The 14611-nt window shown below is 46.6% G+C and overlaps 5 protein-coding genes across 5 annotated transcripts; 3 read left to right on the forward strand and 2 right to left on the reverse strand.

Annotated features, from left to right (window-relative positions):
* Positions 1 to 1241: 1241 nt before the first annotated feature.
* C8Q69DRAFT_483362 (hypothetical protein) lies at positions 1242 to 2972 on the forward strand. Its single transcript, XM_028631711.1, has one exon. The coding sequence runs from the start codon at positions 1356 to 1358 to the stop codon at positions 2787 to 2789; it is 1434 nt and encodes a 477-aa protein (XP_028480904.1). The 5' UTR covers positions 1242 to 1355; the 3' UTR covers positions 2790 to 2972.
* Positions 2973 to 3690: 718 nt separating this feature from the next.
* On the reverse strand, positions 3691 to 5504 carry C8Q69DRAFT_191698 (putative amino acid transporter). Its single transcript, XM_028625977.1, has 2 exons — positions 3903 to 5504; positions 3691 to 3837 (listed from the first exon to the last, which is right to left on the reverse strand). The coding sequence occupies exons 1-2, from the start codon at positions 5271 to 5273 to the stop codon at positions 3778 to 3780; spliced, it is 1431 nt and encodes a 476-aa protein (XP_028480905.1). The 5' UTR covers positions 5274 to 5504; the 3' UTR covers positions 3691 to 3777.
* A 924-nt stretch (positions 5505 to 6428) lies between these two features.
* On the reverse strand, positions 6429 to 7248 carry C8Q69DRAFT_483376 (hypothetical protein; the record flags this gene model as incomplete). Its single annotated transcript, XM_028631712.1, has 2 exons — positions 6599 to 7248; positions 6429 to 6552 (listed from the first exon to the last, which is right to left on the reverse strand). A coding segment is annotated over exon 1 (212 nt), but the record flags the coding sequence as incomplete, so codon positions are not given.
* Positions 7249 to 11380: 4132 nt separating this feature from the next.
* C8Q69DRAFT_489204 (putative short-chain dehydrogenase/reductase family protein) lies at positions 11381 to 12484 on the forward strand (the record flags this gene model as incomplete). Its single annotated transcript, XM_028632101.1, has 2 exons — positions 11381 to 11540; positions 11625 to 12484. The coding sequence occupies 2 exons, from the start codon at positions 11381 to 11383 to the stop codon at positions 12482 to 12484; spliced, it is 1020 nt and encodes a 339-aa protein (XP_028480907.1).
* Positions 12485 to 13457: 973 nt separating this feature from the next.
* On the forward strand, positions 13458 to 14468 carry C8Q69DRAFT_511112 (putative nascent polypeptide-associated complex subunit beta; the record flags this gene model as incomplete). The annotated part of the gene is made up of 3 exons (XM_028633247.1): positions 13458 to 13507; positions 13948 to 14120; positions 14224 to 14468. The coding sequence occupies 3 exons, from the start codon at positions 13458 to 13460 to the stop codon at positions 14466 to 14468; spliced, it is 468 nt and encodes a 155-aa protein (XP_028480908.1).
* Between the last annotated feature and the right edge of the window lie 143 nt (positions 14469 to 14611).

Genomic DNA, 14611 nt, shown 5'->3' on the forward strand with positions numbered 1-14611 from the left:
CTATTTAAATAATTAGCTTATAGGGCTTTACTAGGCTGCTTATTACCTATACCCTAAGACTTATTATAAGAGCTATAAAGAATAAAATAAGGCTATTTATTAAGTAATCTAGCAGTATACCGGCAAATAAACAGTGCTTAATTTTTATTGCTTTAAGGGGTAAACTAAAGCTTTTTATAATAGAGTAATCTGCTAGCAGTAATCTAATATAAAAGCCTTTTAGAGAATAATAATATAGCCTTTATCCTACTGCTTTTATAACCTACTAACCTATATATTTTATTAGATTAGGGTAATACTAAATCTTATAAACTTCGCTATATAACTGCTTAAAACTATTACTAATTCTATTACCTCTAAATATTCCTTTTTAACTATAAACCTTCAGTATATAAAGATCTATAATAGGCTTAAACCTAAGCATATAGATAAGCTTATCTATATCTATATAAACTCGCGTGTATTATAGGAGATAAATAGAGGCGCAGAATGCCTTAATAAAAGGGATATTAAAGCCGAACTATTAGATTTAAAAGATAAAGAAATAGAGAAGGCCTATCTTATATAGGAATTCTTAGGCAAAGCCGCTAAAGAACCCCTATCAGCTATAAAATTATTTATAGCTAAATAGTTAGTACTAGGATCTAGGAGATTTAATACCTTCGCTAGCTATAAAATACAATATTATTTGGAGTTAAATAGCTTCTAATTTAGATTATTTTAATTTTTTACTGCTTATTAATTAGGGGGTAAAAATATCGGGTGGGTCGGGATTACCATACTAATTTATTAGTATATTTCAAAATTTCAGATATTTTATCTCGTGAAATTCGGACCCCCAAATTTTATGAAATTTCTGAAACTTTGAAATTCAAATGCCATCCCTATTATACAGGCCATTGCAGCGAAAAGCCCACCCGCAGGGGGGGCACCTTGCTAGAGGGTCTGAGCTTGCTGAGATAAGGTACATGCTGGTATAAGAATTTGAACATGACAGTGCTTAAGCCGCTTAGCCGATTCGAGCATAGATCGTCACGCTTGTCCCCGGCCACGCGGCGCCTTAGACCGTTAATGAAATAGTACAGTGCACACATTCCCCCAGCCAGTAGATACGGAGTACGGAGTAGTTATAATAATTAAGCGCGATATTAATGTCGATTAGTTTACCTCTGGTCCCTGGACCATGGAGTTTGAAACCATGCTCTATCAAGACTAGAGTGACAAGTTCCCCTTTTGCCCCCCTCCTTGATGCTAACACCATCAACGTTATATTACCTTCTTGGCATGCTATTATTCCTTTCTTTGAACTTTCTTACAGTATATACAGGAATACACTGTGGATATAAACAACCGGTATGCCTAGCAAAGGAATCACGGTTTACAGCTATATATCCGTCGAGGGATATGTGGTTGAGTTCACGGCGCCAAAACAACATGTTCAAAGAACACCTGCAGATAACTTTACAGCAGAAAATCTCGAGGTTGAATCGTCCAATATTCCTGGACTGGAAAACTTTGTGGGACGGTTCAAGTGGGAGGTTTTCTATCATGCCAGGGACGCCGATGCCCCCGTCCTTATCGGGAGCTCATACTGCGACATCAACAGTCTCACTGGAAAAGTGGAAGGAGGCACGATGACCGCGACCGCCGCCTGCAAGGCTATCGTAACAAACAATGCCATTATTACATATGGATTTTATAGTGCAGGCCATGGAGAATTCGGATTGACCAATCGCGACCAATGCTATGTAACCATTTGTCCGGCTTCCAACAGGGCCTGGATGGGAGCAGTTGCGCCACCAGGGTCTATCGAGGCGCAGAAACCATTCTCGCGGTTTGTGCTTGCAGCTCCACATGACAATGGCATGAATAGTATGCAGTCCTGTGATATTATCTTCAAGCACTTAGATCACGACATGGTGCACGAATTGCGCGAAATCACACCGTCTCTACAACACTTTGATCACCTGCCAGACCATCTTCTCCTAGCTAAATTGCCAGACATAGTCTATGGAGTGTCTATTACGCAGAAGAAAGAGATTTCGATTATGCTGGCCCTAGGGGCACGTTATTTCGAATTCCGTCCAGCCAAGTTGTTGCCGATGTTCCAGAAGCTCTCGGTCCTACCAGATAAATTCTATTTTCAGCATGCGTGCATACCCGGGTTGGCATTCGACGAGTTTCTTGACCAGCTGGTTACTTTTCTAGATGAACACCCTACCGAGATAGCGGTCATCCATATTAGGTCGGATAACCTACTCAAGGAGTGCCAGAAGCCCACGGAGGACGAGATTGCAGCCGCGCTCACCAACGCTTGCGCACAGGCACGCAACGAACGACTGACCTGGGGAGATAGCGAATGTTTCCGACAGCCAATTGATATATTACGCCATGATGGGAGACGCCTGATTTGCGTGATCGAAGCCGAAAAATACGACAGCTGGACAGCTGAAGCCTACGCGACACTTCATGCAGATTCGATCCTTAAGCGCTTCGAAGAGATGACCACTGAGGGACAGGAGAGCACAGATCTGACTATCCTGCAGTGTCAGGCTACGTCGCAATCAATCAAGGAAGTGTTTGTGCATAGTGTGCTAGCGGCACACGCCGCGACCTCATGCCTTGCGTCCACCAAGGCGGCAATAGACATGCACACACTTCCTTGGATTCGTCAGAACGCACTTGATAGATTAAAGGCGGACAAGAACATCGTCATTATGAATGACTTCATTGATGGCGCGACTTGCGATACGGCTATATTGCTGTCGAGGGAAAGACTGCTAGCCTAAGTTATTGATTCATTGGAGGTCCCTAACCCGATTCCTTTTGTCTTTTCTATCAGAGCACTATCTTATTCTTGTATCAGCCACGGCGATGCAAGTAGCTCGCTGACCCACTGTGATGTTCCAGCCACCGAGCTTTTAGGTGTATTTTTACAATTAGTCAAAGTAAGCAGATGCAGAGAAGGTCATATTCAAACTTATTAAAACCTGTTCAGATCATCCTCTGCGTGACGACGACTCCAGCTTTACACTAAAACTACTATCTACTAGCAGCATATCACAAAAGATGGAGCAAAAGTTTCACCTCTAGACAAGGAAAAATTCGCCCAGCCCATTTCTCGAAAAGATCCAATGCTAACAAAAATCATACTGTAGGGACCTCAAATAGATATGTCAGTCGCAACGAGATAGGTAAGATTATCCTTGTGATTTGCATTATTCTATCCATGGTCCTAAACAAGTATCACACAATATTCGAGTACTGGACTTCGGTTATCGAATGATTGGATGAAACGTTGGCAAAAGTGGATTCTGCTCGCACTCCAGACAATTGGCGGGTAAACGTCCGTGGCAGTCATAGCCGCAAAAGCATAAAGCGGAGAATTCCCTTCGGTGGTGTGACAATAACTAGATATCCGCTGATGTATCACTACATATTGGGTAATGTCGACTGTTTTGGTTTTGATGCGACCCGGATGATGATGAAAGACTTTTTGGAGCCACAGGGTCCGTAACCTCGCTTCCTGTCATTGGAATGAGCAATGCTGGAATAGAATGGTTTCTCTATTTCTTTACCGCATACTTCTATATATATGTACATGTTCTCAGGCCCCAGGCCCCTGACGTCTTAAAACCATTAAGGTTTCGAGTGATTTTAACCGACTCCGTAAATTGATATGCAGACCATTTCCGGGACTTACGCAGTAGAAGTGCCCTGTATAAGATGCAAGGAAATTTCGAGCTGCGCAGCCTTCCCCACTCACCAACATCCTGCTTAGGATGGTTGCGCGCAGGTAAAAACGCCCCTGACTGTGCCGTTTCTATACTTTAGGATCTGCAAGAGATGGTTGTTAGCCAATGAGTCGTCGAAGGGCAGCTCACAAAATAAAGGGAACTTACAATATCATCAACGCTGGAGTAAGTACCGCCTACCAACGTAACCAGGCCGATAATAAAACATATACCGTTCAAGAACGAAAGCGCCAAGTTCTTCTTCGAAGAATACCACTTGCCCTGGCAGATGAGCATGAACCACATCAATGCGGGGAAGTAGAACGAGAAGCCGGAAATGAAAAGTGCTGACGAGATAGACAGCAGATCCGAGAAAAATGGAATGACCTCGGCAATCACCCATGCGATAACGGTGATGATGGCAATCAGGACGGTCCACGTAATCCATCCCATCTTGGTGTTGATGAATTGAATGGGAGAATCCTTGTAGACGCGACCATGGATCAGGCGACCCAAGACGGTCCCGTTGATAGAGCCACTGATGAAAATGACGGGAAGGGCGATACCGAAGGCGACTTTGCTCAGGAGATGGCCTGCTGACAGCAGTGCTGGACTCTTGACATCCTGGCCGACAAAAGCATAGACCAGGGCGCCAGTCACGGTGTAGATAATGATCTCTGTGATTCCAAGAGCCCAAATGGACTTGGTAAAGTCCTTGGGGGTGTGCATTTCGTCCATGAAGGAAAACTGGCACATGGCGAAGCTGTAGGCGAAGATAATGTTGGAGATGGCAATGAATGCCTCGGAGAAAGAGACATCTCCTTCTGGGAATGCAGTCCAGTGAACCGCTGAGAGACCACCCGGTTGATTGGTACTCTCAACGCCGGTGCCAATGATGGTGATGCCAATGGCAACGATAATAGAAGCAAAATCGATATAGCCCAGAATGGCCACCTCCGCGAAACTAGGAGGCAAGGCTAGGAGGAACAGAATCACGGCCGATACGACACCCCAAACAACTGAGCAGACACCGCTGCTGGTGATGTTCATCCAAGCAATCGTGCCGGTAAGACAGTGCGATCCGACGAGGAAAACCAGTTGCAACGCGAGCATCCCATAGATCAGCTCATAGCCAATGCGACCGAACATCAGTCTTCCGGCATCAGGGTAATGATGCACTTCAGGGAACTTCAGCTTCACCTGGCCGACAACGTAACTGGTGTAGATAGCGACCAGACCGAGACCGACCGAGCAGATCACACCTGGGACCATGCCAAGGGTCGCAAATGACGAGGGAATTGACAAACTGCCCAGAGCAATAGCCTCGACAATCAAGACCACAGTGAGACGCTTCCAGCCCAGTCTGTTGAATTTACTGTGGCCGCGTTCCACGAGGTCTCTCTCCGGCCCGGTGATCTCCCCCAGCTCTTGGTCGTATACGGGAGGAGCGACCGACTGGTCGTCCTTCTTTTCCATTTGATTTTGCATCATTGACTTGTCCGCCTCGAAGTCCACTGAACGGTGGATGGACGCAGTCATACCGGAGGAGAGTAGGAGAGGCGTCGTGTGAGGAGAAGGGAGGAGAAAGAGAGGGAACGGTGGGAAAATTTCCACTGCAGCAGAGGCCGATTAAGATTGTTGTACCCCGGGATCGAGAGGGCCGAAACCTACTCCTCTAGGCAAGGCGCACCCTGGTAAAGATGACGGGCGACCCCATACTTAGCGCTTAGTAGTTAGTCCTACTACTTCCAAAAACTCCACAGTCGTAGCGATGTTGCACCGGATTAGATAACAAGTCTCACGCAGTGGCAATATATATTACTCACACAGCCCTAGGGCTGTCCCTTCGCATGGCCCTTGCGCCGAGAACACGGGGTAGGACAGCAGATGATCTGTTAGGTATACAATTCCAGATGCCTCGTTCGGAAGCGGACTGTCAGATTAAACTTAAGGTCTGCATACTCGATAGACGTGAATCTGAATTCTAAAATTATCTAGCTTTCATTCCGATTCGACCACCGGATTAGGCGCAGTCGAGCTGAGATCTCTCGCTGGAATTTGCCTTGATTCTTTGACGGGGGATTTTGACGCCAAGAAGTCGAGCATTTCTTCTCCGCAGCGAATGGCCGCCCGCTGATCCATCACGTAAGCAGCGGAAATCCTCCGAGGACGGACCTCAAAACTCGCCGCGAGCGAGTCTCGTGATTCATCCGCCCTCCGCATTCGGCCTCGGCTGGTCCGCTCCAGATTAACAATCACAATCATAATAATAGTCAACATTCCTGCGTGGGATTCAAGCTTTTTGGGTCTCGTTTGACGCGCAGAAGAACATGCACGAGACCACCTGTCATGTTGACTTCCGTTTGCGTCACGGTTCCTTGTACTGTACTGTACTGTACTGTACTGTACTGTACTTAGTCTGGCACATGAAAATAATATGAGGTCAAATCCTCCCGGCTCTAGTTTCAAGCAAGCAACTGGCACTTGGCCCGATGCTGCTACGTGACTGTCTTCTTCCATCCCGTTTGCAGCTCTCGAAGCATGGCATCTCACAGGAGTCCGCCAGTCACTGTGAAGCGGTAGAAAGTACCCGATCATTATTATTTATACGCTCAACGAATTATGAAGTATATTAACCTGGAGTACATAATGGCGAGCAGTAACTTGTTGTGTTAACAGCTTATTAAACATGCAATGGATAACTAGTTAAATAATGTCCAATTATCAAAGAAAATACAAATTATGGATACCGTACACTGATACTCCCACGTGAAGTATAGTGATACTATCTGTCCTGTCCGCGTTCCGAAACTCAATTGTAAGTCGGTTGCCAGTATCGTCGACATTGTTTAACTGCAGCCAAGAGCAACAGTTCCTCCCTGAACAAGTACCATATTCATTAGTTACCGGATCCACTCGCCGTCCTTCTCCGCAGAACTTACGAGTAAAAAGGCTTCCGTGCAGCACTTGGGAGCAGTCGAGCATGAGTCATCGTATACCTTGCCTGCGAGTAGAAATGGTCAGTATAGCCACAATAGTGAGATGTATAATCAATAAGTACACAATCACTTACATTCCAACCCAATTGAGCCAACAATAGCAGTGGCATTGACTCCCAATGTCTGCAGGATCGGGTCGACCGTCGGGTCCAACGGAGTCTTCAGTTCAGGACAGCAGAGAAGAGGGTTGGGGCAAGAATCCCTGGTTTGCACAGACGACGCGGCAGAGGTTGCAGCGATCGCGCTGAGGAGAGAGACAATGGGCATAAGGCGGAACTGCATCTTGAAGGATACTCTTTCGGTAAACAAGAATGCTGTGAAGGCGTATGGTATAAAGAGATATCTTTCTTGAGTCTCTTGTGGTCTCTGATGAATGGTCTGAGAGATCGGGAGAATGATGGAATGGAGATGCCTTTTATATCTCTCTTCTACCGTCTAATCTCTGAGGAGACTCCGTGATTCCATGGACTCTACCAGTAGATCCAAATCATAACTCAAGATAGACTTCAAAGGCCGTAGTAGATCTTTCTTGGGACAAGAACTGTCTAGTTATTCCCTAAACACAAAACTTGATGTATAAGAAGTATACGGAGGTTCAGCTACTTGGCGTATCCACAGTTTGTTCAGGAACCGGGAAGAAACGGTCGACATGTGCCTGGCACAATTCACAGTCATCCAAACATATGCAAGAAGGTTATCAGCAGGACCCGAAAAGGCAATATAAGGTCTTGTCCACATTGCTGCTTTAGATGATCTGCAATAGATACTGAAGGCTTGGCAGGTCCCGACGGTGCTGGGGCTATTGCCGATCATCGTGGTTCGCGACCCTGCAGAATGGAGACGAACCATAGCTTTCAAGAAGAACTAAGATGAACTATTTTCTGCTTCTCCACATTGTCAGATAAGGCTGTGGCGGTACCCTACAGAATCGATGGTAGTGTACACCCATGAGAGTATACCGTTACTAACTCGTCCTTTATCTGTGGAGAAACTACCCGTGGGCCCGGACAAAAGGCCAAGAAGTCGAATGGGGGAATCACAAGAAACAAACAGAGACACTCCTGAGGATCTATTCCTATCTGCAGTCTTGCAATAAGTCTAATGACATAGCTCATAGTCAATCACATCATAAATCAGATCAGGGAGGAGATAAACTGGGTAGCTATCTTCTCTATCTTCTTGACCGAGATCGAATATAGACACGGGTCTTAAAGTACCTAGTCTTTTGACATTTAGAGCTCATAATCAGTTATTTACAGATGGAAGCACTTTCATATACAGGAACACAAGTATGGGACCTGGGAAAGGTTCGTTAGAAGTCCAGAAGGGACATTATATGGATTACATCATCTCTTCTAGGACATCACCGTACAGCATTTCTCAGGATCAAGACGTATAAAAAGGATGCAAGATCGCAAAGCCTTACTTTGAGTGCAGGTTTCTTATATATAAAAAAGGCTCTATACACAGAACATGGAAATGATAATTAAAGGCGTATAATCCCTCTTCACACACGCTGTGTCGTTTATGTCTGGTTTTCCATGCCCTGCGGGCGAAACTGCCGGGTTCGGTCATCGCCGACGTTCGGGAGCATTGCTAGACCTAGCGACGGAATCACCGGACTTGTTGTATCAGAGCCGAGGTATTATTTCCAAGTCTCAATTCATAGAGCTCATAAGAGGTTGCCTAGATATGGCTTGCCAATTAGCAAAGGATTATCCAGCCTCGCTATCTCAGAGATACATACATCTCCCCCTCGTTGGTCTTAGCGTCATATATTCCAGCGTCCCTACGCCCTTACTGGAGAGAGCAGATACAACTGTCCCTGTGTATACCAACAAATATTTGTTATCGTCACTGATATCTGGACTGAGGCTGGGATTATTTCACGCAGTCAAATTCTGGTATCCTTTTACTCCTCGCTGATTGCTTGTCCCAGCCAACCGAGACATAGCTGCAAGCTAGTATACCGACTGTGTGCCACCCTTACCCTCAATTGTAACACTCGAAAGACATGCTAAGCATATCTCAACCCGGGCCTTCCGCAGATGTGACGCCCACCATAACGCACCATAACCCGGAAATAAAGGCATCCGGTCCGAGGGAAGATGTGTTCTCTGCAATTTCTCTTCCAAGGCTATCAATTGCTGCTGTACAAAGACATATCCTTCTTGCCCAGTGTCACACGGGTGGCTTCGCCTTTTGTGTACAGATATGATGCATTTGACAATATACGGTATTCTTTCGAAGTTGTGCGCAGACGACAATGGCACTGTCTCATCAGTAATAAAACACAATGCCCATAGAGTGCGTACCATCAGTTAGGGTATTCTTTTCTGCCCGTGTTTCAAAAATAGACTTAAATAGAATGAATAACCGCAAGTCGATAGTTTTCAGGCAATTGCACAGGCCGGTTTAGTGTGAAAGTCAGAATCTCCGAGAATGATACGAGGTCCACCCTTACGTTAATGCATCCATGGTTGTCAAAACTATGTTCTAAAGTACAGTGAACCAAGGAAATCTGCTTCAAAATAATCACTCTGCTTTCTTCCACTACCGCATATATCACTCGCTGTTATCTCACAGTCAGGTAAATTGGAAAGCAATCCAGCCATCCCTGACGTTTCCAGAACTCCGCAAAGAGTTTGAATTCTCAGCAGCCCCTGTATATGCTATCGAGGGCAGGAATATCTCCTAAGTAGACACTACAATAGCCTTTAGCGGCTTGCCTCATACGAAGAGAAGAAATGACATCCAATATCTACCTCAAAGTTAGGCAGCGAAGCGATCGCTGCAATTATGACGTCGCCCATTTTCGGATCCGGGTAATGATCCCACAGTGCCGTATTAAGAAGACTTGGAGTTCTGTCTCAAGACTGGAAAACCTCTGTACTCAACCACCGATGGGAGAGTATCTCGCAGCGGCGGAAGAGACAAACAATAAGGCATGGAAGAGCATTGTGCTAGTTATGACTGCTGGTAGCCAATAGAGGCGTAGGAGGGACGGCTCCTGAACATCAGGAGATAATGAGACATAGCCTTCCTCGACATATACCACATCTATCCGAAAACTAATGTTAGATATAGTGGCACGGGGGAGATGGACAGGTGAACCACGTTGAGTAATGTATGAGTGAATATAAGGCCGCAACATTACAATCTAGTGACCTATCCGAAACTTCGAGTTGATTTATCTCCATCTTAATTGTCCGGCTAGCTGATCTATACACCAGACGCCTTTTGATGTAGGTATCGATGTATATACCTGCACGGCGCTCTATGCTTTGCGTGGATGGTGATCTCTTTTCATCACATGCAACCGGATTACACGAGTGCCGTTCAGAGAGCCCTAATTTCCAGTACCATTGATGGCGACGAATTGAAAAATGTGATATTTGGATGCCATGTCACTGTAAAGATAGTGAATATAGCAGAAAAGGTGTCTGGCGGAGTTAATTTACGGGGTCGGGAAACCATCAAGCATATGCGTCTTCCTGAGTATTTCTGTAGAATAATTCCAGTAGATAATTATAGCATCTGTAGAGTTAGGTGCATTTTCTATTCTAGCTATCTGAGAGTCAAAGATAATTTACTGGGTCTGCTATTGCGGACGAAAGAAAAGAAAATAAGTATCTTCTTGATCACTAACAAGATGATTGGAATAATATAATGCAGGTCTTTGAGGAAATCTGAAGACAGGAGTATTCTTAAATTATTGTGATTGGCAAACTAAGATATACCAGTCACGCGCGTCTGTATAAAGGGGGATCGCGGTTAACTATCAAGAGGTCAGGCGATGCAGCTGCTGTTGCAATACGCATATGCAAAATCTGAGTATTTGTCGGCGTATAAAGCAAACGCCAGGTGATCTGTCAATCATCCGTTTGTGGCAGATTCTTTGAATCCTGATTATGCTGGATTACTACTAGATTACTACTAGATTACTAGATTACTAGGATCTAGATTCTTTGTATGCTAGAGATAAATATGGGATCAAATCCGCCCTAGACCTAGAGTCAAGCAAGCAATTCAGATTCTGCTTCCGTGCTCTTTACGATTCGACAGTATTCCTATATATTTATTTGTCCTACTTGTCTTGTAGTTATATGATTGTTGCGTTTTGTGGATATTATCAGTTTAGGTCAATGCTATACTGACTCTATTTATATATAATTTCAGAACTCCTAGGCTCTTAGTAGCAGGTCTCTGCTCACCCGACCAGCTAGTTTCGTTATCTAGATTAATATAGCTTTCTCTGGCCAGATGACTACATTGAAGATAATAACTGCCTCTCTTTGCGCAACACAATTGGTGAAGTGATGTGATGTAGTTTATCAACAGGCGGCGCTTTTACCAAGTAACGAAACGATTGCCGACCTGCGACATGAGCTAGTGCCCCTGGCGATTCCAAAGACCGCGGAAGACCGGTACGGCCTCATTGTTGGCTATTTTCTTCGGGCGGGCATTCACCCATATTCCAGGAAAGGCGCGTACACGCATTAAGTATTCATTTTGGTATTTAAAATTGCATTCGTTTTGACAAAAAGGAGTCACTTTGCCGGCATGGTCTCCGATTCGCGACTATCGCAGCAGGGTCAAGACCGACAAGCGAAAACTACGAATCCGATTCTCCAGGATGTGGCTGCGATGGGAAGATTTGTCGCTGATAGTTTCCGCCATCCCCTGGAGACCGCTAGCAGCGTTGGACCTACACTTAGTGAGCTTACGCTTGGCTTCGTTGGCGAATCCTTCGTGCCGGAGAGGGACATTCGCGACCTTACGGGCCAGGTGGTGTTTGTCACCGGCGGTGGGTGCCTCAATAATATGCTATTACATGCGAGCAGGGATCGAACCTTCATTTGAATTCAGCGGCTAACCTCCAGTCGCATAGGTAATGCCGGTCTGGGTAAGGAAACGATCTTGCAATTAGCGCGCCATCGTCCAGCTTGCATCTACCTGGGTGCGCGGAACGAGGACAAGGCCCGCGATGCTATCGCCGACATCCAAGCGCAGCTGTCAAGCCCTGTCGAGATCAAATACGTCCCACTGGACCTTGCTTCATTCAAATCCATCCATGCTGCTGCGGAAAGATTCACCGCAGAATGCCATCGCCTGGACCTCCTCATCTTGAACGCCGGGATAATGGCGCATGATGCTGTCACCACGGAAGACGGCTTTGAGATTCAATTCGGAACGAACCATGTTGGACATTTCCTCCTCACCCAGCTTCTCTTGCCAACTTTGCTACGGACCGTAAAGGATGTAGGCCCTGCAGCCGATGTCAGGGTAATTACCTTGAGTTCCGTAGCCCACAAGGCCGCACCGGGGTTTGATGTTATGACCTCGACACCTGCGCTCCTGGGTAGCAACACTTGGCTTCGTTACGGTGCCTCCAAGGCCGCTAACATCCTCTTCGCGGCAGAGCTCGCGAGACGATATCCCGAGATTACATCTGTCTCCGTGCATCCCGGAGCCGTTGCGAGCAACTTGTACGAGACAGCCAAGGCTTCAAATTCCGTGCAGCACTATGCCATTGCCACCTTTAGCGGCCTCGCCATGCGCAGCGTCCGTACGGGAGCCTTTAACCAGCTGTGGGCGGCGGGCGTTTCGCGGGAGTCGTTGATCAATGGTGCGTACTATACCCCAGTGGGAATCGTCCAGAAACACAACCGCTATGCGACCGATGCGGAGCTGGGGAAGAGGTTGTGGGCGTGGACAGATGAGGCGATTGGGAAGGCGTCCAAGTCGTAGTGCATTAATTGCATATATACCGTTGGATATTTCGACATCATATGTATATACAGGAGGGCCTTTTCCCTTGGTCTCTCATGTATTGTAGTCTGGGAGCAGTATCGCAGATGTGGATGTATGTACATACTACTAGTTAGTCATTGCCCTACCCAGCCATGCAATCACATTTATGTATGTACCTGTGGATTAGTTACTACATATACCATTTGTTTCTGATTTTCTTGTCCTTGGATAATACGGTAGAAACCTCCACGGTGTGGAAATAGAGTCAAAGTCAGACAATAATAATGAGAGAGAGTAGTTATAGAAACCGCTGCAGAAATTGCTACATTAATATTTAATATTCCATAGTCTCTCGCGTGCCGCATTCCAAGTCCAGACCCGTTGTTAGGGTTTAGCCGAGCAGAAGCTCTCCCGACATCTTCTTCCACCACGAACTGCGCACAACAACACTCGAATAAACCATCCTGATGTCTCTGATGCATCCCCATGCCTTGTAATATCGTAGTCCTGTTAGACATAACCCGTAGACGTGGCCCTCATGGCTGTCCGTAAGAAACGTGGACTGTGAACCAGGCGAACCGTTCATTTTGCACTCCACACAAACTGGTGCTTGGGCCCGACGGCGAGCTAAGTAATTCGGAACCCCAAGATGTTGCTCGTCTCCCTCCACTGCGTCTTCTGCTCGATCCAACCTCTCTAGAGACGAACCATTATCACCCCTCTACGAAGACCTTTCCTTGTGAGTGCCCTCGACCTCGACCCTCTTTGTCTTGCGCGGTGAGCGAAGATCAATCGTCTCCAAGCCCCAACCCCGCTGCGACCTACAATAACTCTACTTCGTTACCGAGCTTAGCTAACCAGACGCCTTTTCGCTAACAAGACCCGGTCACTGAAATCGTCGGCGGGCGACATAATTCCACACGCGCGAAACTCATACAGAATCGAGTGTCCCCGAGAACAAAATCTCATAATGGATCAGGCAAAGCTGGCTAGACTCCAGGCGAGCGTGCGGATTGGTACGTGTGTTCTGTTGGTTGGATTGTGTGCGGCATGATTTCGCAATCTCGAACTGGGCTGTTAGGCTTCGTGCGGAGGAAGCAGTAGCTGCTGGGAAGCTTAGCCTAGCCCCCTTTTCTGGTTGTCGAATATCTTTCGCCTTGTTCTATCTGCCTTATGAGTTTGCCGATGCAACGATGGGATTGCTAACATGTGCTCTGCAATCTAGGGTGCGTTATACTCTTTGACCTTACCCTTTGAGAAGATTAAAGGGATCCCCTTTCGCCCTTCATCTCTATCCCAAGGCCTTTACTGTCCTGGAGCACAATTCAATTCATTCCAATATTCCAGTGTGCGAGGCTTGATCGCATCCCCGTTTCTATCAGCTCCAATGCACGATTTACATCTCGACTGAATAAAGTTATACACGGGTTTGGCTGACATTGGATATTTCCACGTTACAGAGGCAAGGGTACCCCCCGCCGCAAGACCAAGAGAGTCCACAAGTCGTCCGGCGCCGACGACAAGAAGCTCCAGACCACCCTGAAGAAGATGAACGTTCAGCCCATCCAGGCTATCGAGGAGGTTAACATGTTCAAGGAGGACGGCAACGTCATCCACTTCTCTGCTCCTAGAGGTGAGTCCGGATAGTCGGTCTTCTGCGCGACCTATGTCGATGGAGAGAGTACACTTCTTCAACAACCGCGAATTGTCTGCTAATCATCCATGACACTCTTCAGTCCACGCTTCCGTCCCCTCCAACACATTCGCCCTCTACGGTAACGGTGAGGAGAAGGAACTGACCGAGCTCGTCCCCGGTATCCTCAACCAGCTCGGCCCCGACAGCCTCGCATCCCTCCGCAAGCTCGCTGAGAGCTACCAGAACCTCCAGAAGAAGGAGGGTGCTGAGAAGAAGGAGGACGATGATGAGGATGACATCCCCGACCTGGTCGAGGGTGAGAACTTCGAGAGCAAGGTTGAGTAAACGGGTTCAGAGCTGTGCTGTGTGGGGGAAAAGAGGGGCAGGCGCAAAAGATGGAATTGAAAGGAATTGATCAATCATTACGAAATAATAAGAATGCTTGTGACGTTGATTGTATCCGACTGGGCCTGCAGGTCCTTCCACTG

The sequence above is a fragment of the Paecilomyces variotii genome (genome assembly GCF_004022145.1).
Source record: "Paecilomyces variotii strain CBS 101075 chromosome Unknown C8Q69scaffold_23, whole genome shotgun sequence".
In the NCBI taxonomy this organism is placed as follows: Eukaryota; Fungi; Ascomycota; class Eurotiomycetes; order Eurotiales; family Thermoascaceae; genus Paecilomyces; species Paecilomyces variotii.